This window comes from Lonchura striata, chromosome 1 (genome assembly GCF_050655825.1).
Source record: "Lonchura striata isolate lonStrDom1 chromosome 1, ASM5065582v1, whole genome shotgun sequence".
NCBI lineage: Eukaryota > Metazoa > Chordata > Aves > Passeriformes > Estrildidae > Lonchura > Lonchura striata.
Window position 1 is genome coordinate 55345269 of NC_140703.1, and position 25739 is coordinate 55371007.

Sequence of the window (25739 nt, forward strand, 5' to 3'; positions counted from 1 at the left end):
TGGAATTAATGCTTCAGTAAATATTTAAATGCTGGTAAACATTTCACTGATACCCATTTTAAAATAGGACACAGATATTCTAAAAGGATGTATCATGTGTCAGTGGGCAATAAATAGGATTATTTTGTTGATGCAGCAATTATTTACCTAAATCATGAGAAAAATGGAGCAGCTTGTGATAAAAGAGAAAAAGATATCCAGTCTGAATTCTCTTATTCAGGAGGGAGGGATACCACCTCTCTCAAAAAGATCACTCTTACTGTTATGGTTAACAGGATGCTTTACAGGAATCCCATCTTTCAATAGTGCATTGCTTCAGGGAGGTATCAAATGGGTCTCTCTGAAAATAAATTAGTTTGCAAGATTTAGTCTTTGTTCTTCTTGGCTTCCTCGTTTAACAGTCCAGAATAGGGCATCCATTGCCATGGTATTAGAGGGCTATATAATCCACAACCTGCTGTGTTGCCCTGTAAGGTATGGAAATTCTATTATCTTCATTTTATAGATGAGCATAAAGAGACAAAGGAACCAAATGACACTGCTAAGGTCACACACATTGTCTTTGATTTAGGAGATATCTTGAAAGATCTGTCTTCTGTTGCTTCAACTGTAGAGGCTGAGGATGCCATGTATACACCTGAACTCGGCACTTTGGGTAATTTAGTAGCCAGCAGGGAGAAGTAGACACTTTCAGGGCACAATTCATCTCATCATAAAGTAAAACCTAGAGGAGCTCAGATGAATCACATTGTGAAAGGAAAGAACCTGTTCAAAGAGTTTAGTTGATTAGCTGAAAGGTATTCTTCAATTAGAAATGCCAGTATTTCATCAGATTTTTCCTTCTTCTAGTATCTTCCTTAATTAGATGAGATTTTTTGGAAGCATTCATACTGAAAAATCGCACCTTGTTACTAAAAATTCTTATCCTTAATGCTGCAAATTCTCTTTGTAAGGAATTATAAATCCTTTTATCTATCTTGTATTAGAAACAGTACATTGTGACTACAGTTTCTTAATACTTTATTGCTGCACAACCTTCTATTGTACACTAGCTGCCTTGACTGTAGTTAGACATTAAGTAATTAAATACAAGACTATAAACTTCCAAAAAATTGTAAAACAAAATCTGCTGGTTTTATTGTGGAGTTTTTTTGCTAAATTAAGAATCTAAATGTTGGGGTGAAGTTCAGTAGTGTCTTATCATAGACACTGTGTGGTCAAGATTTAGTCTCATGATAACACTTTCTCTTAATTTACAAAGTAATTTGATGTCTCTATTTGTTTGTCAATGGTTTTCACCTTTTCTTCTGTCTGGGTTTATTCTTCTAAATCAGAAAAGCTGAAATCTAATATTCTCTAACAAGAAAGATTCCTGCCCTTTTTTTTTTCCTCTTTAATTCTTATGATAACTTGGTCTTCACTTAAAGTACCTTCCAGTTTTATGTCAGGAACACATTGCATCAGCCCTTTCCCTATAAGTCTATATTAAGTTCATTATTGAAAATATTATTCAGGATTAGTTCTGACATTCAATTATGTGGGACCTCTCTCCAGCTCTATCTCTTCCCTCATTGAATCAACCTACAGGTTCCATTTGCCTATACTGCTAAACTAAAAGAATTTACTATACGGAACTTTATCATATGCTCCACTGAAATCTAGAGAGATGATATTTACTCAGTTTCCTTTGCTTCTAAAAATGAAGTAATTTACCCTGGTAATCTCACATTATCTACCATTCTTAAAAAATTTTGTCAGACTTACCCATTTATCAGTTGTAATGGTGTTATACTTTCCCTTTTAGTTCTGTTTTATTCCTTCAGATCAATTCTTATAGATTTGCGGCAACTTGTGCCTGCTTTTCTACCCTCCAAATTTCAGTATACATTTATGACACCCCAGTCAGGTAGCACTCATTCTGTATATCATTTATTTATAAAATGGCTTGGTGTTGAATGTGGATTTTCCCTCTGATTAATTTTACCCATTTGTCTGCAGTGAATGCCTCTCCAATAAACAGCAGGTACCAGACAAAAATACACAAAGCATGGACAAGGAACATTACGTGATATGCAACAGAGATAGCATGTGTTTAAGCAACTGCTTCTAGTTGGTGCTGTGACTGCTGCAGCTCATGCTGAGGTGGGCATTTGTGCAAACAAGTGTTGCAGTCTTACTTAATCATTCTTGTCAACAAGGAGATCTTACTAACTCCATATTTTATCTGTAACATAGTAGGACTCCAAAGGTTTACTAGGACAAAAACTAAGTAATGAGACACAGAGAATACATTCTTAATGCATAATATTTAGAAGGAAAAAATGTATTTAATGTGACTGTCTTCTAGGAAAGTGATGTGCAAGACAGCACTGGACAGGTCACCAAGAGGATTTTGTCATTCCCATGCTCCTTGACACCATGGGTGTAGAAACTGACAGAGCATGAAGTTCCTTTGAAAGTCAGGCTCCTGAGAAGTTGCAAAGTGATTAGCTGAAACTGTGAAATAGATTAATTAACAAAGAAAAAAAAATGCAGTGCTTAATAAAAAGTTCCATATTCAAGGTGTCTGCCAGGTGTTTTTTGCTTTCAGCGCTATTTTTCTCCCCACAGCAGGGAACAAAATTTTCCATTATAATCAGGAATATGGCTAGCACTTAATGCCTGAATGGGGGACCAAAGACAAATTACAATGTAATCAATCTTTTCAAACTTTTGTGAAGGGTTTCTGCTCTCACCTTGCACTCAAAAATGCTATTAGCATTAGTGGAAGCTTCAGTTGTTCGTTTTTCCGTTTTGTTGGCCTGGCCCACTGTCCTACAGCTACAGCTTTAGCCCCTTAATACTTCAAAAATCCATACTGCTATGGTGAGAGATATCTGCAATACTCTGAAAGTGAAATTAATAAATGAAATTCCATTCTAGTTTTTGTGTCACAATACAGGAAAAAAAAAAAAGAAAGAAAAGTCAAGAAAATTTTTTCTAGCAAAATTTTCCTGAAATGCCTCATCATGTGCTTTGAGAATGATATGAAATCTGTGGTAGAAAAGGGGCTCTGTCCAGATGGAATCCACTCACAAGTGACAGAGCTCAAAAGTATTAATTCTGCAAGTAAAAAAGTCAGGTTTTTGATACAACAATTAGTTTCAAGGAAATAATTAACTGTGTAAGGAAACATTTCCTAATCTGCGCATACACATTAAAAGATCAAAGTGATGAAGTGTTATGGCAAAGCCAAGGGTAAGACATAGCTCCAGATTCAAATGCTAAATATAGCTACCTAAAATGAAGCTGTGTACATAATAGGTGCTGTAACTTCTTGTTGTTTTTAAAGGAGATTTAGTCAAAGCAGTATAATTGCAAGAGCTGTTCAGATTCATTTCTGTACATTAGGTTTGCTGATTTACTGTATTTTATTGACTAGACCAACTGATAAGATTGACAGGATATCTGTTAATCAAAAGGAAGAATTAGAAAATACATATATCTGTGGTTCCCATGCAGGTATATACATTGCAAACATTAAAATTTTATTTCAGTTTTATCCTTGTCTTCTCTGTACCACTACATCACCTTGATCCTTTAAGCAGCAAATATGCAAGACATTTTCTCACAATCAGTTCAGATCACAGGCCCATCAAGGTTGGAAGAAACATTCAAGATCATGTAGTCCAGACATCAAACTGGTACCCCCATAATCCCCCCCTAACCATATCTCCAGGTGTCACATCCAGATGCTTTTTGAACACTTCCAGATGCATATCTCTAGAGCTGAACCCCAGGCTGGAATGAATCCTACCTTAGCATTTTGTCTTTAATAACCTTAGGTTTTATACCTAAATGAATTATAAGAAGATGTCCCATCACTCATTTTAAGTGAAATCTGTTAACTAAATTCAGTGATATAAATTTATAGGAGGATTTGTCATCCAGGCAGCTGAGAAGATGGTGAGAGGAATTTTTTTTTTTTTTTTTTTTTTTTTTTTTTTTTTTGAGAAAAGTACAGAAATACAGATGAGGAGTGAGTTGAAATGTCCAAAAAGATGGTAAGTACAACTATATAGGGACAGCTGGGAAAAAGTAGAGTCCTGAGCTGGAGAACTTGTAAAGGAGGAATTAGTACAGTATATAGGAAAGCTAAATGCTAAAGGAATGACTTACAGATCACAAGGGAATTGCTCTGTTTTCCTTTAGTTCATGCCTTCCTAAATCAGGCTTACCTGTAAAATTCATTTTGTGTTCTGTAGTGACAGAAGACCAAGTTTTACACCCAACAAAAAGAGTAGCAAAACTCCAACCTACTTCAAATGGGAGGAGGTATGTGACCAATGAATGTGTGGAAAAACAACTGCCTGTCTCTGTTGTCCCACCAAATAAATTTGCCTGGAATACATATTTTTGTCTATTAGTAAAGTATTCTAGTATCTCAGGTTTTAAGTATTTGGCAATGCTTTTAAATAACTTGCTGCCTCTGAAGTTGCCATTAAATAACTCACTTGATACAAGGGTAATAATAATCTTAAAATTAGTTGTTATTTCCCTTATGGCTATAGTTTTCTAATAGTTTCTCTTCTAAAACTAAATTGTTGGGACAAAGCCATGCATTATTTGCAGGTGTTTACAGGGAAAGACAGGGTGTCCTAACCAAATGTCAGTGATCCTTTTCAGCGTTGTTGGTCTGAAATCAGCCATTGAACCCAAGCACAGGACAAAGTCATTAACAGAACAGTAATTCTTAGGTGTTTTGACAAGACATTCTTTGAACAGTAATTAACATCTGCACTGCCATTCCTGTTGGGGAGATAAATGGGAATGTTAAGTGAGCTAAATCTAGTGACTGCTTTTCCTATTTTGGTAAATCACCTTTTTTGTTTGTTTCTTTTTTTATAATACAAGAAGAAAAATATATTATTTCCCTCAGGTTGTTCATCTGATTCATAAGTTTTTATTTCTACAAGTTCAGTAAACAGAAGCATGTTCATACTGCTCATTATTTTCAGAAGCTTGAGACGGATAAGTCTATATTATACATCATTAAATATGAGTCCGAGATTATATCATGCATGTATTTTTCTATTACTTTTTTATTAATTTATTGTTACCTTGTGGAAAACAAAACCAGTTTACCTTTACATCTAAAACTGGAACAAAGAAAAGAGATACAGTGTATTGCCAAGTATTCACAACTCTCATGTTAGAGAAATTGTAGGATTCTTATGTGACTGGACAAGAAATATCTGTTTCTAGCCACATTTTATAACAATGAAATTAATTTTATGGAGGCAAGCAAGCCTCCCATTTTGTCTTTTGGTATTATAAAAACCCAGTAGTTTAAGGAAATCAAACCAACTGTTTTTCTTGGCATGTTCCTTCCCAAAATATGCTTTACATATGAACCAAATTTCACATTACTTTTTTACTACTTGAAAAACCAGACTGCTTATAGACATAAAGGAGAATGTAAAGAGCTTGTTGTATGTGTAGATGTTCATGAACTGTGCTCTTAGTAACAACTCTTCTTCAAGCATCTTGCTAATCTGTTTTAACCTATTTAAAAATAAAAAATAAATTATAATATTCTCTTGCTTAAAAATGTTCAGGCGTCTGGAGCGGACATCCAGGATATTCCTTTAAATGTATTAGTTTAGACATACTCTATGTGCATTTTTTTCACTAATTTCAGACAATCCTTTTACTTTGTACTTAGATTTGAATGCAACTTAAAGTGGCCTACTTTAGAGCTATTCTTGCATGAATAAATAAAATATAATAATAATAATAATAAGACATGTTACGTGTTTGGAAGAATTCATTTGCTGAGATATTTAATTTAATAGGAACAAAAAATAAGGTTATCAAAACATAGTTTCCTCCATTAATGTTGAATCATTATTCATGTGAAATATTATTTGACTTTGTCTTCAGATTCACAAAGATAATTTTTTCTGCAGTCTTCCAAGTGAGATTTAGAATCTTGGATGTATAGCTTCTTCTAAATATCTCAATTGGATTTTGTGACTAACCAAAAGTATTTGCTGCATACAGATGTTGCTTCCATATTAATTTTCAGTACACTGAAGGTAATGACTAAATGCAGCACAGGTTAATTTTCAAGCATGGTTTAATAAAATTTAAGTGTTTTGACTCAGGAACATTTGTTTAATGGGAGTTTTAGTGTAAACTATATAAGCTCATTATAAGACTTATGGCTATCTCTTTTGAAAAATGATATAAATGAGCATAGTTTTTAAAGAAAAAGAAGGAATTGTAGCATGGGTGTAGCTCAGACATAATGAAAGAGAGCACTTTCTAGTATTATCTGTGTAATATGCCTGAAGTTCTGACAACTCAACTGGCACTGAGTTGAATTTTACAAAATTAGCTAAATGAGATGCTGTTATACAAATAGAATTAGGAAATGATTCTTTTGTCTCTGGATTAGTTTAATGATATCTCTGACATCTGTGTCCTGTGATATTTAACAAGGATATATTTTTGTGTAGATTAGAAGACAAAATCAACAATATAATCAAGCTTACTATTTAAGCTTGATTTACTATTATTTAAGCACTTTTTCCTGTCACATTCTTCAATTATTCAGAGTCAAGAAGCTTAACTTAGGAGAACCAGTACTCAGATTTAGGTCCAAAGTCCCCTAAGAGAAATGTACTTCAAAATAATTTTCAAAACAGTTCAACTATTTATTTATATAATAACATATACTCATAAGGCATCTGCCACAGATTTGCAAGAAATTTGGCTCAAGCTAAATCTGATTTTGGTGTGATTTGTACTGAAGGAAAATAGAAAAACACAGAAGTCTCAAGAAGCATACTTCAGAAATAGGGATTTATAAAAAGTTGTATTTCAACTTAAATTTAATGTCTGTTGAGATAGTTGTAATTAACCTAATTACAGAATAAATTTATACTTTTATGCAAAGTTAGTTTTAATTAACTTTTTTAATTAACAGTGTGTTTTTAACACCATAACATATATGTTCATTTTTATATTGCCCTTAAATGAGCTGCTTTCTGGAATATAACAGTTATAGCCTTTTGATATTTTCTGGTATTCCCCCTTGAATTCCTTGGATGTAATTATTTTTTCTGCCAGTTCTTCTCATTTTGACTACTTTTTTTCACATTGAATCCTACCGTTTCTCAAAGAGAATTTGTAGAAATTATTAACCAAAATTTGATTTTATGTTAAACAGTTGGCTGAATCTTCCAAATAGAGACTTAAGTTGTTTTAGACTGACAGCAGGTTCGTGTTTGGGGCATATTAATAGATCAGAAAATGTGACCATGTCAAAAGTGGTGCTGTCTCAGCATGTTGCCTGTAAGTGAATTCAACAAAATATTCTGATCAAATATCATAAATATTTAGGAGGAAGAGAAAAAAGATAGTAAATGATTGTGACCATGGGATGCTTTATGAATATTTTATTATCGCCATCCATCATCACCTTTAGGGAACAAAGATTTTTTAAGGCAGCAAAATGAAGAGCTACATAATGAAAAAGATTAATTCTGAATATAATATTATTCCAAATATTTGAACACTGGTCTCATTAAGTGATACAATCAAATTTAAAAGGTTCATTTGAATCCTCTGAGGAGATTTTATGCATTAGATTGTCCTGCTAAAATTAAATGTATGGCAGGAAAAAAATGCCAATTTTGAGGAAATAAAATTAGGTGAGATAGCATTCTTCAGAGGAGTAGCTTGAGCAGAAGAAAAGATGGATGAATTCCATGCCATACTGAAGATGGTTGCAAATTTATAAAGATATGCTGTCTGCTCTTTGTATGCCATAAAGTCTGTCTAAATAACAATATCCTCTCAGGGAGAGATCTACTATTCTGGCTGGCCATGTATTGTTGAATTTGGACTATCTCCATTTGCAAATGTTGACTTTTCATCTGTGCCCAAAGAATGAAATCTGTATGAGAGATGTGTAAAGCTTTTAATCTTTATTTATTTGTTAACAAATGGGGGGTTTTTTGCCAAATACTATTTGCATTTCTTTTCTCCTGCTCTTCCTGCAAGGTGACTGTCTGCATCCACAATGTGACACTTCAGCTAAGAATACAAATTGCAGTCATTTGTGTGTCTTTGTTTGTTTGTTTATTCACTTATTTGTTTGTTTTTAATGACAGAATGTATTAAGTCAGAATAAAATCCCAGATATTTTGTATCTTCTGTATTTTTAAAGGGTATGCTAGAATTGGCTTCATTTGTCAGTGAACATTTATATAAAATGCAGCTTTATGCTAATGGTTGCTGATACATAGATTTTTAAGACCAGAAAGAACCACTAGATTATCTAGTGAATCTACTTTTTATTTCCTTTTTTAATTATAAATTGTAAAGTTTCACCCAGTTAAGTTAAAAAACAAAAATAAGTAGTGGCATAAAGATCCAAACAGTATGCAATCCATGATAAGTAATGGGGCTGCGTTTGTATGACCAGTGAAGAATCATTCGGGTTTGAGCTGTAGCTGAGCACTACTCCAGACCATGGTGCTTTGGAATACCTCCTGTGGCATCTTCCCAGACCCTTCTTGCAAGGACTGTGTCCTTGTGACTTCAGAGTGTTGCAACTTGCCTACAGAATGGTCACAGGCTTCATGCTGGTTAGTGTCTATTGTTCTTAAAGACTAGGCAGCACTAAATAAACTTGACCCCTAGTAATTGAGAAGCTTAGCAGACACAGGAATTATATGTCTACTTCCTGACCATGCACACGAGATACAGAGAGGCTTTTATACATGTATGGCAATACAGAAAAAGTAGTTGGAAATAGGAACAAAAAGTTAGGTCAAGTAAAAATAGCATCCTTATAGCAGAGCCATTACTGATGGCGAAGTACCTTGTAAGTCATAATGGCATTGAATTTCTAGGAAATATACCAGAAAAAAAAATAGAAAATATAACAAACTGACATTCCCTTTCATTATAACTTTTATAGCAGAGAAGGTGTAGGGGAAAGGAACTTGAGATAAGAAATGCAGAATACTTTCTTAACTTCTACTTTGTTCACATTCTTAGCTCTGAAAATATATAAATATGAAGAAACTTCAGTCATCACACAACTGGATAGAAACAAAATTTCAAGTACTTGAATATTGTTGCCTTCAAAATTTAGCTGCCCATGGAATAAAAGTCATGCAGAGTTTTTGTACAGAGTCATGTACATGATATGGAACCCATCTGGATCACTTAAATACTTCACAGACTAGTGTAGAATAGTGTAGAAAATCTTACTGTGCAAGGTTTTCCTGCCTTTTCAGAATATACATTTGTTCCTGCTTTTCTGTATCCTGGGCAGTCCCTCCCACACACCCTTATTTCCCCTGCTTCCCGACCCTCCTGTCATGGTGCTAATTGAGTATTCTGGCAGATTATCTCTACTAAGTAATGCAGATATAAGCTAACCTTACAATTTTATTTATTTCAGCCTTGATGAAAAAGAAGTTTTGGCTAAGACAGGGAACAGATAGTAGCAGGGTTTCTTGATCTGTATCTGAGTACAGAGGATGGAACACCAGGAAAGAAAGAGAGAAGCAGCAGGGTAGAAGGTGATAAGTCTACTAAAACTGGCAGCAGTTATAGGAGGAATTCAGGGGCCTTTGAACAAGGTAATTTAAAGATGTAATGTGAATTGACTGTGCCAGGTAGAATGATCATGGAATAAGTCACTAAAAATATATATATTTAATAGACACTGTTTCTTTTAATTAATGATACCAAGGAAGTACCTCTGACACAGCATGTGTGTGATTTTTTAGTCTTGGATTTTTTTTTACTAGACTAGAAATAAAGAACAGTCTTCCCCATTTATTTGTATGATAATTAAGAGCAAAATAAAAGGCAAAAGAATCTTCATAATTATAAATATTTTTCCCATTTTTAAATTTTATATATGAGTAGTTGTAAAATCTCTGTGAAATGGAACAATGTCATTTCAGTTCCATGAATGTTCCATATGTGGGGAAGGCTGTAAAATCATTAGGTCTCAGAAAACGTAATTTAGTAAAGTAGCCCATGAGAGCTCAAAAAACTCCCTTTCTGTATTTGATGATAAGTAGAGCTGAAAACATTTCTGTTGTTTTCTTTTTCATTTTAAGATGCCGTATGAAAAGTTAAATAAATATGTCTGAAACACAACTGTGGCTATGTTCAAATCCACTGTACTTGATGTTAGCACCCTCAGGCAAAGAGTACCTATTCATGTTGCTTGAGACCAAAAAGTACCACTGAGTGGAAATTATCTTGTGACCTCAACTCTTTCAGACATGAAGAATGAATTTTCTGGCTGTAAGCAAGAGAGTTTTAAAGGAGCACGTTGAAAAGCAGCTGGTCATCACACCAGAAGCTAGTTGCTAATTGCAGCAGTAAGTTAATCAATGAAATCGCTGTTTAGCTTCTGGGTATAATAAAAAGAGATAAAAGACCACACAGAAATTCCAGCATTAGGGTATGACCAGCTCTTGAGTGGCATACATTATTTTCCTTCTTACACCTGTTTGCTTTTGAGTAGGAAAGTCATGCATCTGCTTGACAGCTATTAACAGAATAAAATAACAACAAAAAAGCATTTTCGGGTAAGATCTGATATAAATATTTACAAAGACAATTTAAGGGAGTGTTTGTTATGCACTTTTGTGTTTGCTTTCAAAACATTTAACTCCAGAGACAGATGGCTTGTACAGTTTTATCAGCACTTGTGTCATTATATATTCAAGCAGCCAAGACTGATAACCAGCCGCATGGATTATGGATTGTTCAGAGAACAAATACTTTGAAAAAAAACCTCCCATATATCAATAAAGTACTTCAGCATGGAAAAGCTTGATACAGAAATTTCAGTGACACATTTGCAAAGAGAAAAGAAACAAATTAATGCACTTACAGAATTAAAGCAGCAGGAACAGGTTTTTAAGTGGTGTCATTGTATGTGGTAATGAAACAACTTTAGAAAATTGGGTGAAAACTCTTGTTCAGCTGTGGTGGAGGAGAAAGATAATTACCATTAAGTCAACATTATGGCTTTCTCAATACATAGCAGCCAAATCTTCAGTCACACTATCCCCAGAAAATCTCTCTCTTATCATACTGCTCATGATCATTACACTTTATGTTTCTAAAAGCAACCTGAATAATAAAATGTTATGGTTGAGAATATAATAAAACAAAAGAGATACTCAAAAAACTTAGTTGTGAAAACAGTGCCCTTTTTATTTGGTAGGTGGGATCCTTTTGTTTTTTCCTTTTCATCTTTTTCTTGTATCTCACAGTAGAAAATTTGTAGAATCCCCTAAATCATAATATTCACCATTATTAGCAACAATATTTACCAAACAATTATCATTTATCTAAGGGCCTTAACTGGAGATAGCTATGGCAGGCACCACACATGTTATCAGTGAAGCTGCCTTTTTCCTCAATAAGTAAGCATGACCATTCTCTGTAGTAGCCCAAGAGTAAAATATATTATTCTAATGATCTGCATTTCTAAAAAAAAAATCACTTTGTGGATTTATTTTTCTCTTGTGATGGCTCAAACCAAAAGTGATTAAAACTATAATTCTTAGTTATATATTAGATGAAGACTTGCAATGCATTTTGTAAACTTAAGCCTTATTTTAGTAAGGCAAGTAAATATCCCCCATTTTACAGATTGGAAAACATGAGAGAGAGGACTTGAAAATATGAGTACACATTTGAGTAGAAGTCTGAACCTCTTCTCAATTCTGGACATTCTTACATACAGGCATATGTAGAGGTTTGTGAAGACTGTAACATACCTCAGAGCTGTTTGAACAGTTAGACAGCTAAAAGAAGTGTCTTTCAGGTGTTCCCTGAGATTCCCAATCCTCTCCTAAAAGAAGAGTGTCTCACTCTGTCTATAGCTGTCACATGGTGTGACCAACAATTTACTTTCCAGGTCTAAGCAGTGGTATTTTGTTAAGCTGAAAAAACCCCAAGGAGCTATTCTTGAATAGGTAATCTTTTCAGCATTGTTACCCCATTCCTGTCTGCTGCTCACAGTAGTAGCAGATATCTGAATATTCCAGTGCTCTCCAGAAAGTCTATCAGCTTAGAGATGGCTAATGCAAAGGATGTTCAAAATTCTTCTAAATTGAACAGTATTAACTGCCTAGCACTGTTACTAAAGAAAGCAAAACACATGAAGTAAATCTTCCAAAGAGTTTGTCATGTAGCTTATAGGGCCACATGCATATTTATTCTTAAGTAAAACCAGCTTATTGCTTATTTAAATTTTAAATGGAAATTATAGTCTTCTCTGTTGAAAATTATTTAACTAAACAAAAAAAAACAAAACAAACAAACAAACAAAAAACTTATGCCCTTCAGAACTATCATATTGAAGGCTCTCCTGTTACTTTTATTCCACTGCAGATTAGAAGTACACAATGCATCAATGCATCCACCATTCTTCTTAAAAAGTGTAATTCTGTGGCAAAATGTTTTCTTTATATTTTGAAAGTTTTAATGTCTGCTAAACTTTTTTTTCTTTCTTGTTCAGTAAAATAGTTTACTGGAAGAGTAGGCAGGTGTAAAATAGTTCTGCCATTTCTTACTTTTTTTCACTGAAATGGGAAAAAAACTAATTAAAACTAAACTTTAGTTGACAGCGAAAAACAAAGTTAAAAGTCCGCTTTTACCTGTAGATTAATTTTTGGAAAAGTGAACAATGTACTGTGAGCTATTTCTTTACTCATAATTGTTTCGGTTTGGGATAATTTCTCTAAAAGTACCTGCCAAAGTTTGGTTAGACATTCATAATAGAGGATTCAAAAGAGAGTTTTATAGAAAAAAAAGAAAAAAAGCACCTTTCTTTCAGGTCTCATTTTAGAATTGTAATTCATGGTTCTCATTTAAATCGCTTGTTAGATCCTACTTTACAGTTGCTTTTTTCTTTTTTCCTAATGGTTTTGGTTTAATCTAAATGGAAAATAGCATTTATTCTATACATTTTTCATGTTCTAATTTTCAGCAATAAGACACTTTCTTATGTGGAGAATTGAGTAGGATCTTTTTTTATAGCTTATTATATTTTATTATAACTTATTATATTCGGTCACATCAACAAAGTACCATATATTCTCTAAGTATTCAAAAAGTTGTTGATCAGAGATAAGAAGATTAGCTAATTGCTAATATTACATGTACAAATCTGTCTGAGTTTTTTTTATATCTGTGATTAAAAGCAGTGGGAAATGAATATGAGTTTCCATAAAATTAATTTAGTTAATTTCAGTGTTCAGAAAAAGATGTTAGTAAGAGTAATTTATTGTATATGTATGGAGTACAAGAGAACAAAATATTCTTTGGTATTTTAACAGAGAAATCTTTGTTAGAGTGTCTTCACTTATCATTTTGAGTCTCAATTAGATTATTATTAAGATACTTATTTTTTTTCTGATACACCACTGACATTTTTCTTCTGATTAGTAACTTTGCTATTCATACCTACTTGCTAATGTTCTTTCTCAAAAATCAATCTATAATTTCCTTCCTGTCACTGGGCTGGTTAATCAAGAAAATATGTCTCCTTAACTCTTCAAATGTTTTCAATAGTAGCCTGTTGATTTACTTTGAAGTCAAGAAAAGACATCTCGAAATTCTTGCTCAGAATTACAACACAGCAATGACTCTTGGCAAAGTATATCACAGATACTGATAAACATCTAACAAAAGTACACAAAGTGATTTCTTTGCTTCCAGCTTGAGCAGATGAGCAAATTAAGTAATTTAAAAATGCAGTAAGACTGAGAGGAATTTAGTGTTGCTGAAGGCATGGGTGACCTGTCTGCTTGATGGTGAGAGGCCTGCAGCTGGCCTGCTGTGTCCTCAATAGTGTGTGAAAAATTATGTAGATATTTAATATGCATACTACTTCAGCAATCTTAATTTCTGTCTCCTGTGGTCTTATATTTTTAGTTTACAGAGAATTATGAGAACGGCTCTTTATAAAGTGCCAGATTTACATAAGCTTTTTTTTTCTTGACTTTTATGGTTGTATCTGTGTAGCATCTGAGATGTGTTTAATGGTCAGAAGAGTTACATATTTTATTCTCCTTCCTGATGCAATGTTTTGAACTGCTTCCTGGTTTCATATTAAATCAAGCAAAATTAACTTGTCTCTTACTTGTTGGGACTACGCATTGGACTGTTCATCCACTGGGTAGATACCTAGAACTATGCATCAAGATGTGTTTTTAAACAGTAGATATTAGAATAACCCTGTGAACAGAGCATTCCTTTAGGGAATTCTGGTTTTGGATAGTACAGATGTTTCTCAGTTTGCAGTAGGCTGTATATTCACCAAAGTTCTTCAGCAGTAAGATGAGTTGAAAGCAGAACAGATTTCATCCAAATAATAGGCCCTTAAAAGCATTAATTCTTACTCAGAATCTGCAAGGGTAGATCTGAGTAGTAATAGGTTCTCAGACCAATAGCATAGGGATAATTGAACTGCTTCTCCACTTCTGGAAGCAAGGTGGGTAGCATATACAGGGAGTTTATTCCCTACAAAGCAACTACTCTCTAGCAGAATGAAAATGTATGTAGCATTTACCAGCACAGTATTTGGTTGCAGGATCATTGTTAATTTTCTCCTGAGGTCTATGTATTTGTTAAATGACAAATATCACAATCTAATATTATATCTTTTTTTCCCCCTTTCTCCCCTTTTTTCTTTTTCTGTTTTTCTTCTACAGATGGGCCTCTTGGTCCACGAGGATTAGCTGAAGCTACAGAGATGTGTACTCAAGAATGCCTGGTTTTGGGTCACTCAGACAACTGTTGGATGCCTCCTAGCTTGGGCCCATACCAACAGCCAAAGTCTCCTCTCTCCACCTTTGCACCTCAGAAGGAATGGGTTAAGAAGGACAAACTAGTTAATGGACACACATTGACCAGGACCTGGAAAGAAGATAGCAACAGAAACCAGTTCAGTGATCGAAAGCAGTATGGTTCCAGTGAGGGCCATTTCAACACTGGCAACCACATGACTGACATTCCTCTGGCCAACTTGAAGTCTTATAAACAGGCCCCAGGATCTGTGGAGAGTCCAAAGGAGCACCAACTATAAGAAATGGTTACTTTGGACCAATGACTTTAGCTTACTTAGACTTGCTAATACTATATGTGAGTCAGAGCTTTATGTACTGAGTAGACCTCTATAACTATGCTTCACCTAGCAGACATTCGCATATCTTTATGTTAGCACCGTGGAAGGTATGATGTCCTGCAACATGAAAGAGTGTTTCTACTAGTTGTGTGGTTTTGTTAAATAGACATGATTAAAGTCTGCAGAGATCTCTCCAGTTTGAAAATATCCCTTTTTGTTACTTTGTTTTTTGACCCTGGACTGCTGCTATGAAAAACAGAAGATGCATTTGGAGAGTGAGAAAGTGCAAAAGCTCAGTGGATTGCAAAGATTGAAAAGCATATCCAGTTAGAAAATTGTGCTTTTGTTGTCATTGATCTATGCTGGGACCGTTATACTTGAGATCATATTGCAAGCAATTGAAGCTGTAAACATTAAACCTATTGTGCTATTAACAATGTTAGTGGACACTTGTAAGTCAATCAGCGTTCAAATACTTGTAAATAGCAACAATTATTACTCACAATTTTTGTGTACTTATAATGTTCACTTGAAAAGATACTGTAGCATATTTCTGTGTTTCACAGTTGCTTTTTAATTTCTTTCATTTGCTTTCTTGTTTTGCTTTTATTTTCCGTGATGGTGCTTCTGTGTTAGTAGTCTGTCTGACACACAATGTCCCAAGAAACTCAAACCACTTGTATTAAAAGTGAAAAAAGTGATGGGGTAGAAAGAAAGGTTGCTTGTAGAAAAGGAAAAAAACCCTTTTTCTCTATGTAGTAGCAAATGATGCCAGCATTCAGATAGAATTTATTCTTTTTTTTTTTTTAATTTAATATTAAGAAATTAAAATACTTCTGTAAGGGCTTAAAAACTTAGCAACTTTTGTTTAATTTCCATTATGTTCCATAAAACAGGGAAATTGCAAAACAAAATAATATTTAAATGTGTGGTGGTGGGTGAAGGAGAAGGCTATTTGTTTGGGATCCTTGATCAAATTAGCTGTAGTCTGTCATTTAATGAGTGGTAGCTGATGTTGATCCCAGCTGAAATATGTGGAGGAAATTCTACAGGAGCAAATTAAAATAATAATGCTTTTCCAGTTGGGCAGGTGTGTGTCTATACCTAAGACAGTTTGTATTGCTGAAACAGCAGCATTTGTGTTGATCTTCATCTGCGTTAACGTTGTAGTAACACGAGTGATTTTAGACCATAGCCACAGAATATTTAATGTGTTGTGCCTTCATGATGTAACAGAGCATTCTCCTGGTAGGCTAGTTGGGGGAACTAAAGGGTTAAATCTCTAATGATTGCTGTTTAGCTGTTTGTTATCATAGTTGGTCAATGCCTGGCAGGTACCAGTATCATGTCACCTCAGTCAAATCAGCAGAGTGACTCCTAATGTTAGTAAGATCTAAGTTGCACGCAAAGCAAATCCAAATCCAAAACATTTTTAGATGGTTTTTGTTAAGGCATGAAAGATGATTTACACAAATAAATAGCATGCAAAAAAAAAAAAGTCCTTACAGAAAAAAGCAAGTTACTTATGCCACAGTGAAACATCAGTCTTAAAGTAACAAATTCAGCTAATCTGAAGGTTATTTTATTTTTACCAAAAAAAAAGAACATTTTTCTTTCTTTCTTTATTCTTTTGTATATAGCAATTCACTTATTTTTTCTTCCACAGTACAAAAGGCTTAAAAATGGGTTAGGGGTGCATTGCTTATTGCAGTACTTATGTCAGTTTGTGAGGGTTGTTTGATGACTTTGACAGAATAAATATCTAACCAGTTATCCTTGTTACTGCTTTGCCAGTTCAACATTATTTAGTTATTCAGCTTTTGCAATAAATGTTCTGAATTTCTGATTGTGTTGTGTTAGTTCTTGGGCAGATTCCTAAGGGACTTTATTCCTGTTAATTTCTCTTTCCTTCTGTTATTGTTGGTTGATTTGTTTATTTGCTTCATTCTGAATTTCCAGTTATTTTTCTAGCCATACCATGGTCCATTAAGTTCATATCTATATGTGTAAGACTGGAGTATACAGCAAATGATAAACCTGGAGGTCTATATTCTGACATTCCTATGTAAGTAGGAACTTATTCAAAATTAATTATTTGATTTGGGTAAAGTTTTACTTACTCATTACAAGGATGACAGAATCTAGCCCACATTTGTTAGGCCAACATAGGCATATGGAATAAGCATCCTTGTATGAATCTTTGTAAAAGTACAGGGGTAGCATATAGGAAATACAGCACTTATCACACTTTGGTCTTTCTTTTGAGAGTAGAATTAAGTCATACTACGATACAGTAAATTCTTTCCTACAAAGAAAATTTGAGTAGCTGCATAATAAGTTTTGTTGCAGCACAGGTAAAAACAAAACAAAACAAAACAAAACAAAATAAAAAAAAAGAAAATGCTGAACAACCTTGAAAAATATGTCAGTAATAGTACCTATTTTTGAACATGCTGAGTTTTAAAGCAAAGATGTACTGAGTTCTATATTAAAACCAGAAGTACAACAATTATTTGAAAAACCAAATAGCTCCAACCAGTTTAATTACAAATACCTTTTTAACAGAATATATTTGAAAATATTTTGATCATGGACAGAAAATAAAAGATGCGACTATTGCTGCAAAAAAAGAACTATAGTCTGTTCCAACCTTCAATACATTGTCCAGCTATCAACCTGTGCAGGAGAAGCTAAAACACATTCGGTTTCAATTTCTAGCAGGTGAAAATTTTATCTAGTTTTCTCAAATTCTGTGTAATTTTAGATTATCAAGGCCTTACCCAGCTTTGAAATGGTTATTAAATTAAAAAGACAGGAGAAATAAAAGAAAAAGCTGAGAAATAAAGAAGAAAAAGAGAGCAAGAGAGACAGAGTCAGCAATGGATGGGAGGGTGGAAAGGAAGGAAGGAAGGAAGGAAGGAAGGAAGGAAGGAAGGAAGGAAATATCTGCAGCACTGAGAACTGCATCTTAATTCCATTTCAGCTAAATTAATGTTTCCCAGATGTTTCCACAGAATTTGAATTTGGCCCTAAACATGTATTTAGTAGGTGCCTGTTCATTCACAACCATTTGGTTGGCTCAATCAGTAGTAGTACTACTATTGTCTAAAACTCAGGAAAAAAGAGGAAAAAAAAAAAAAGAAAGGAAAAACCCTTCAGGAATTCTGTGGTATCTCAGATGAGGAGCTTTAAAAAATTTCAAATCCCACTGCACCCAAGCAGATGACAGATGAGTATTGGTGACTATTCAATTTTACTATCTTTGAGGCTAAATATTACTTAAAATTATTAATAACCTGTCATGATACAGATTGCTCTGATTCAGTTCTGGCTTTTTGCTTTCCTTCAGACTGAGTGCCCTTCATTTATTTATTTCTTAAGGCACACACTTAAAAGACTGCTAAAAACATTTGCCAATTATTTCTTTCATAGTCCTCTGTCTTTGCTGTCACTGACCAAATCCCTTAGTCCAAATAGAAAACAGAAAGTATGCACATAGTTACTTAGTCCTACTTTATTCCTATGCTGTGCTAACTCTTACTAAAGACAGAACAGCCAGAACCATTAAAAAAAAAAAAAAAAAAGTTTACACTTGAACTGTGAAACATTTTCTATTGGTTTAAGTAGTAATGTACAGATTGCCTAGAGATGGGCTTGGTACTTTGAAGAATAGAAAGAAAAAATAGCTAACAATTCATGACTTTTTTTGTCAGAGGGAGAAGATGGATTAGTTGTCTTCTTGAGATCCGTTATAGATGATGTAACTTGGAGAAAAAGCATGATGGTGGGATTACTGAGCCCCACAGCATGATGAGGTCATATGAAAGAAAAATGTTGTGCTGTATTTTCTTAAAGAAAAAGTTTAAGAAATTGCCTACTCAATGGCCCTTGTTGGAGTTCACTTGGAACTCCACGGAATACTGCATAAAGGCTGACAAAAAAATAAATGGAATTAGGATTATGCAGTATACATAAATTTTAACAAATAGATAGAAAGAAAATTATATTCACATTCCTTGCCTAATGTGATTATTACCTTAATGAGTTATTACCTTAATTAAGATTCAAGGTCAGAAGGAATCCTAAGGACTTTATCATGGAGTACATTAAAATAAAGGACAAACTTAGGAAACTTTGGATACATAAATGGCATAAAGGCAGGAGATGTATATTTGTGTTAAGGGCAGGAGTGATAAAGACTAATGTAGCTGACATGAGAAAACAAATAAATAGAGAAAAGGAGATTGCACTATTGATCAGAAGTTGAATCTTGGGATGTTTTAAGCAAAGGGAGGCATTAGTTGCTTTAATGAAAGAGAAGATATAGTGAAAGTCATGGAATGTGGCAGTAGGGGATGTCAGGGGATCCACAGGCCACAGACTCATAACATGCCAAAAGACACAGTGGTATGGTCTAGCAGCCTTAGGCAGTACCTCAAAGTATATTACAAAAGTATGCTACTGGCATGAGAGCACAGCAGTGGAATCATATCCAATTCAGACAGAAGGACAAGTTTTGATTTCCTGTGACCATAAACTATTTACCTGATACAGATTATAAAACTTTTCATGGCATGTATCTTTGCCATAAGCATGAACAAATAAGCAGTGAGAGTTCTCTACAGAACATGTCCTCATGTGAGCCAGCTCAGACTGTAAAAGCAACTCAGTACTCACAGCTCCATCTCTCCTATTTAATACACTTCTGTTGTGGAACTGTGTTCCAAAGTATTGACTTTAATTAACAGACTTGTAATCATTTCTGCTGTGATGAAAAACTTCAAAAAGGGGACTAGCTCTAGAGCACAGAAAGGCATTTTAATATACAGAGAACATGATACAACATAACCCAGAGGTGTGAAACAGCTCAGTATATCACGGACAGTTGAGCTGTAACTCAATTAACATTAGTTTTATTAACTTGCACTGCTCACCACCTTAGTGGACACATCCATCAAATATAATTACCCCCTAATCTAAAACAAACCACCTCTGACTTCTCCTCTTGTTCCAAAAAGCTCATTGGTAGATGCTTACTTGCAAAATTATGAGATACCCTTTTTTCACACATTATTTGAGTTTCAGTTTGAGTTGTCTGAAATATAATACTTTATTTAACACAGCTGTTTATGTGATAAAATGCTTTAATTATATATATATATATATATATATATATATATATATATATATATATAAATGGTGATAGTTCATTCTATACTTTGTTTTAAACCAAACCAATTGAGTTGAAAATAAGATCATAACATAAAGGGACTGGTTCTGATCCTCCAGGCCTTATTAAACCTCTTACAAACAAAAATATTAGGACCCATAGAATAATTAGTAATAGAAATTGCAGGTCCTTTAGTATAGACTGGTCAATAGAGCAGTATATAACACTTTAGAAGAGATAAATGTGCCATTTCCAGGTTTTTAAATCACCATGTAGTTTACTTATAAACTAAAATAAATGCCAATAAATTAAGTTGGGTGGGGGTTGGTTTTGGTTTTGTTGTTGTTTTCTTTTGTTTTGTTTTGTTTTGGTTTGTTTTTTTTTACATTGATGCAGACACATCACTTTGCTGGACAACAATAGCATTTACGTGCTGACATGTGTCCACATCTTGTCAAATAATCTATAGCTCTCTTGAGACACTGAATGCGTTTAATTTCTTTAGAACATGGCAGTAAACCTCCTCTTATAGGAATAGCTCAGAATTTCACAGAACTGGGTCCACAATGAGAAAAATATCACAAACATGCATTTCATATGCTATGTTTTGAAAATTTCTCTAACTGCAGCATCTCACTGTCCGTATTACAGATCTACGTTTATACTGCTGCCTAACTGTGCAATAGCAAAAATGAGGATGTTTTTAGCTATCAGAAAGTATCTGAAATTCTCACTGTATATTATGAAAAGAAAGGACTTAAGGAAATGAATGTCCCTCATTTTCAAAAATAAGTTTGTTTTTTTTTTTTCCCACAGCCATTCTTAAATCCACCTGTTGTGCCTAGGTATTGCAACACATTCTAATATTGCATGGCATGTAAATAGATACCTTAATTACTCATAATGATATGATTATATACACACAAATATATATATATAAATTATATATATATACATAAATATTATCGGTCACATAATTACTCAGTATTATTTAATGGAATTTTGGGACTATGGATTTTGTTGTTTGATGTACTTTAAACTGTATGAAGCAGCATATTATTAAGACTATCCTCACCAATGCTTTTGATTATTTATTCATTCAATAAAGTGCTTTCTTTTGCTTGTTATAATCCTGTTTGTACAACCATGTGATAATGTTAAAATGGGTAAGTACTGTACGGGAATTATAACTGTTTCTTTTCTTGTCTAAATATATATCTATAACAATATTTATTAGTGAACTGAGTTTTAAGAATGTGTCTTTTTATGTGTTTACTATCTCTTTACACACGATCCTGGTTTAAAGGGAAGCTGAGATAAAATTTCTTCATACAGTTGAGAGTGCCCCAATAGCTTTGAAATTACTTTTTGCCTTTATCCACCATTGATATTAGGATGAGATCTGTACTTTAAATCAGACATAAAATTAATGCATAATACAGTAGTTAAGTTTTGTTGACTGTAGTATCAGAAGTAAGCATACATTCTTAATTTCTCAGGTAAAGACATATTAAGTCTTGGATCAGATAGGGAAAAACTCTACACCCGATAATGTTTATAACAGCTGATTTAACAGAAGATTAGTCAGAAATCTGGTACACTAAACAGCTTTTTTTTTTTTTCATGTTTCATATTGTGGAAAGGATCAACAAAACTGGGAACTGGTGTTGGTAAAATCTTAGATATACCAAATTCAATAGGAAGTTTCTAGATTATTTTTAAAAGCCATTTGCCAGTATTTTACTGGCATTTAAATATGTTAATGTTCAAAGGAAACTCATTTTCTGCTGTTATTTCACTTCAAAATACCATAGGACCCTTCCCTTCCCTTCCCTTCCCTTCCCTTCCCTTCCCTTCCCTTCCCTTCCCTTCCCTTCCCTTCCCTTCCCTTCCCTTCCCTTCCCTTCCCTTCCCTTCCCTTCCCTTCCCTTCCCTTCCCTTCCCTTCCCAGAATTGGAAATGGGATCTGTGTGTGGTTCTGCAGCTATGTACACATTTTTGACATCTTGTCATATGGGTGCTGAATAGACATGAAGGCTGTTGACCTCATTACTCCCACAGTGGAGAGCAGGAGAGAGAGTGTAGCACAAAGACAGGAAAGAAATGGGGTAGGAGAAGTCTACATTAGGGAAGCAGTAAATTGTTGCAACAATGAAGAGAGTAATTTTGAGCCTTCATATCTCTCTAGCACCATAAAAAAAGACCCTCCTAAGTACATAGATTTGTGTACGCATGGCATTTAATATCATTGCCTTGTGGAAAAGGGGCACCATTGAAGAATTGTGGCAAATTTATATCATTCTTTTTTTTTATTATTATGTTTAGAATTTGGTCTTTTGCCTGCTATATGAATATAGAGACCACAAACAATGCCATGTAACTGAGCAGTGAGTTTGACCATTAAATTCTCAGTATCAAATCCTTATAAAATCTTTGTCTACAGATAATTTGTAAATAATCTGTAGGCTTTAATGATCAAGAAATTATGTGCTACCATCCAGCAAAGAAAAAAGACGTACACAAAGAATTACACTCCTCATAAACAATTCAGACTCTCCTAGCCCTCACAAAAGGGCACAGATGGTAAAGATACAGGTGTAATGTCATAAAGCAATTGGTGAATTTCTTTTCAAGTGCAACATTCTACAGAAAGGTCTGGGTTATTAAAATGTCTGAAGTTTAAATTAATTCAATGTGAGATTAAAGAGATCCAGTCACATAAAATCAAAAGCCAATATTACATTATTTGCACAATTCTGTTTTTTTCTATTGCAAGTCATTATTTAATTTTTATGTAACAAGCACTGCATATTTCTTAGTACTGTGTAGGCAATTGTGTAAGAGAGCTTTCTTTAAGTTTATGTATTACTTTGTGGTTTTTAATTCAAGTGTAGAGTTTTCTTTTGGGAAGGGAAATTTGAATTCTGTTTATACAGTATATTTTAATTTGTGGTGGAGGGGGTTATATTTTTTCTTCAGGAGTATTATTTACCACAGAGAATGACATAGTCCTGTGCTTTTACTGCATGATCTTGTACTCTTAGGACACTTAAGCTATCTTCAATAGGAAGCTCTTCTACATTATTGATGAAGATCATGCATAATTACTGTCTAACATGTGGTGTTCAGACCCCCAGAGGAAAAAAAATTAAAAGGAGGCAGTCACATAAAGACAATTATTTTACTCACTACAAAAAAAACCCCAAACCACCTGTACTGTGTTACGAAAGCAAAATTTATGAGAGTCTGTTCATTCAGCTAGAACTACCTACTTGCTGAGACAACAACACACCGCTTGCCTCCTTCTTTAGGAACAGCACTGAATGAAACTGAGCTGTTGTGCCTCATGGTGAGTCTAAACCTCATTCTTAAAACAATATGGCTGTGGAGCCTCTAGATGTATGGTTTTGAGGGAAATTAAATACTGAGTAGGCCTCTGGCTCCTTAGATTTAAGTGCATAGTTGAGGAACCCTTTAAAATAATCTCAAGTTTCCTAACAGGTAACCAGCTATTTTTGAAGAGCTCCAGAAAAAATCCTTTTATTCCCAAGTTTAGCCACATTAGATCTCTGTTTTATGGAGAATACTAGCGTAGAACCTGTTCCAAACTTTGCAGCTGACAGCTGCAAAGCCTCTGGATACTCTACCATGTCAAATTACGCATCACTAATATTGAAAACTTGAAAACCTCTAAGCAGAACAACAGTGAAAAACAGAGATTGATGCTCACCTGATTCAAGCACCATATGGTTCAAAAAGAAAGCAAACAAATGTGGAAGAATGAGTGAAAAATATATTTATGATTTTTAGATTCTTATTTTCTTTATGAAATATGTAGCTGCAGGGAAGTATATTGCTAATATTACATTTTCTTTGGATGCCCTACTGTGTTTCATTCAATTACCATGCTAAAGGCTAAACTCAATAATTTTACAAGCAATAATTCTACCCAAATATGCATTCAATCAATATATGGTTACTGTACGAAAAGTAGTAAGAAATCGAGTTTTTCTGAGCTTGTAGAATATCAAATGTGTAATTACGATTTATAATAAGCTTGCAGTCACAGACTCTGTGAGTCCTTAGTCCTGAACAATTACGTAATTACTAATTCAACTACATTAGCACTGGGAGTAGATATGGATGATTTCAAAAAAAGATTCTACTGATTTAATGAGGTCTTTGTCTGTACATTTCCAAAATTATACAAATTCTGTTTAACAGCCAGCCACTGAAGCTTTTGGGTATTTGAACCAATAAGTCAACTAACTGCCAACCAAAATAATAATTAAAAATGAAAACAAACAGAAATGAGAATGAAACTTCATTTTTCACAACATGAAGCTACCAAAACTCTATTTCCTGACTAGTTTCCAACAGCCTGTCTAGCTTTACTGGAGAGTAGTTGCTGCTGAATCTACTGAATACCTAAAACTGCCATTTGCAACAGTGTTTTTGTATTTTGAATGTTTGTAGCATTGTGATTATGCTAGGATAAATATGACAATAGACCATGGACACAGAAGGGCTATTCTGAATTCATTGCTCTTCTTTTGCATTCACCACGTCCTTTTTTCTGTTTGTTGATAGACAGTGAATTATCAGATCCTGAGATTGTGGAGCTGGTATTTTGCCAAAAGTAAATAGTTGTCAGGTCTGTCTAGAAAGGAATTTGTAAAATTTTTTAACACTTGCATTTTTTTCCTTGAAGGTATCTTTATACTACAAAGGTCCCTGCATTAAAAGCTGCCTTTGATTTCGGTAGGAGACAGATTAGCTCAAGCAGTAGTTTTCATGTTGGTGGTCATTACACCAAATAAGGATGAAAGGATATGTCAGTCAGAGGCACCACAAAATCCTTAAACTTGTAGGCCCCCGAGTAATCCTGCTGTGCAACCGACAATTACTGTACACAGAGGAGGAAAGGGGAAGAAAGATTTGAACATACAAACATTTAGACTGCCTAAGTTATAGCATAGTTGTTGCAGATCTATCACACAGTACCCAACTGTACATCAGCACTTCCTCTTCCCATCCACCAGTTTTAATGGCTTTTTTTAGTGCTTATAGTGTAGGATCTGCACATGTTCATAAATTTCTCACACATCTCCATCCAACAAGCTGCTCATGAAATTAGGCAGATGTTGGCTTCATCAATAAAAAAAATCATTTCAGTGGATAAAATAAATTAAATTCATATCCTCAAAACAGAACACCTGAGCTTGAACTACAGTGGTCATCTTCATCTCTTCCTAAGAAGTGGAGAATGGTGAGAGCTAAATCATGACATTTACCTTTCAGCCAACAAACCTTCAAAAGATGGGGCTGAGTGCTATGAACCTAGTTAGTGTCCTCAAATTGCTGAGCCCTGTCTAGAACAAGCAGAGCTAATATGGGAGGCAAAAA

The 25739-nt window shown here is 34.2% G+C and overlaps 1 protein-coding gene across 6 annotated transcripts in view; it reads left to right on the forward strand.

Annotated features, from left to right (window-relative positions):
- Positions 1-21562, forward strand: part of PCDH9 (protocadherin 9) — a 672836-nt gene extending 651274 nt beyond the window's left edge. For all 6 annotated transcript variants that reach the window (XM_031504809.3, XM_031504811.3, XM_031504807.3 and 3 more), the window contains one exon: positions 14751-21562. In XM_031504809.3, coding sequence (XP_031360669.1) covers positions 14751-15124 — 374 coding nt within the window. In that variant the 3' untranslated portion in view covers positions 15125-21562. The remainder of the gene's footprint in view (positions 1-14750) is intronic.
- Positions 21563-25739: the final 4177 nt, after the last annotated feature.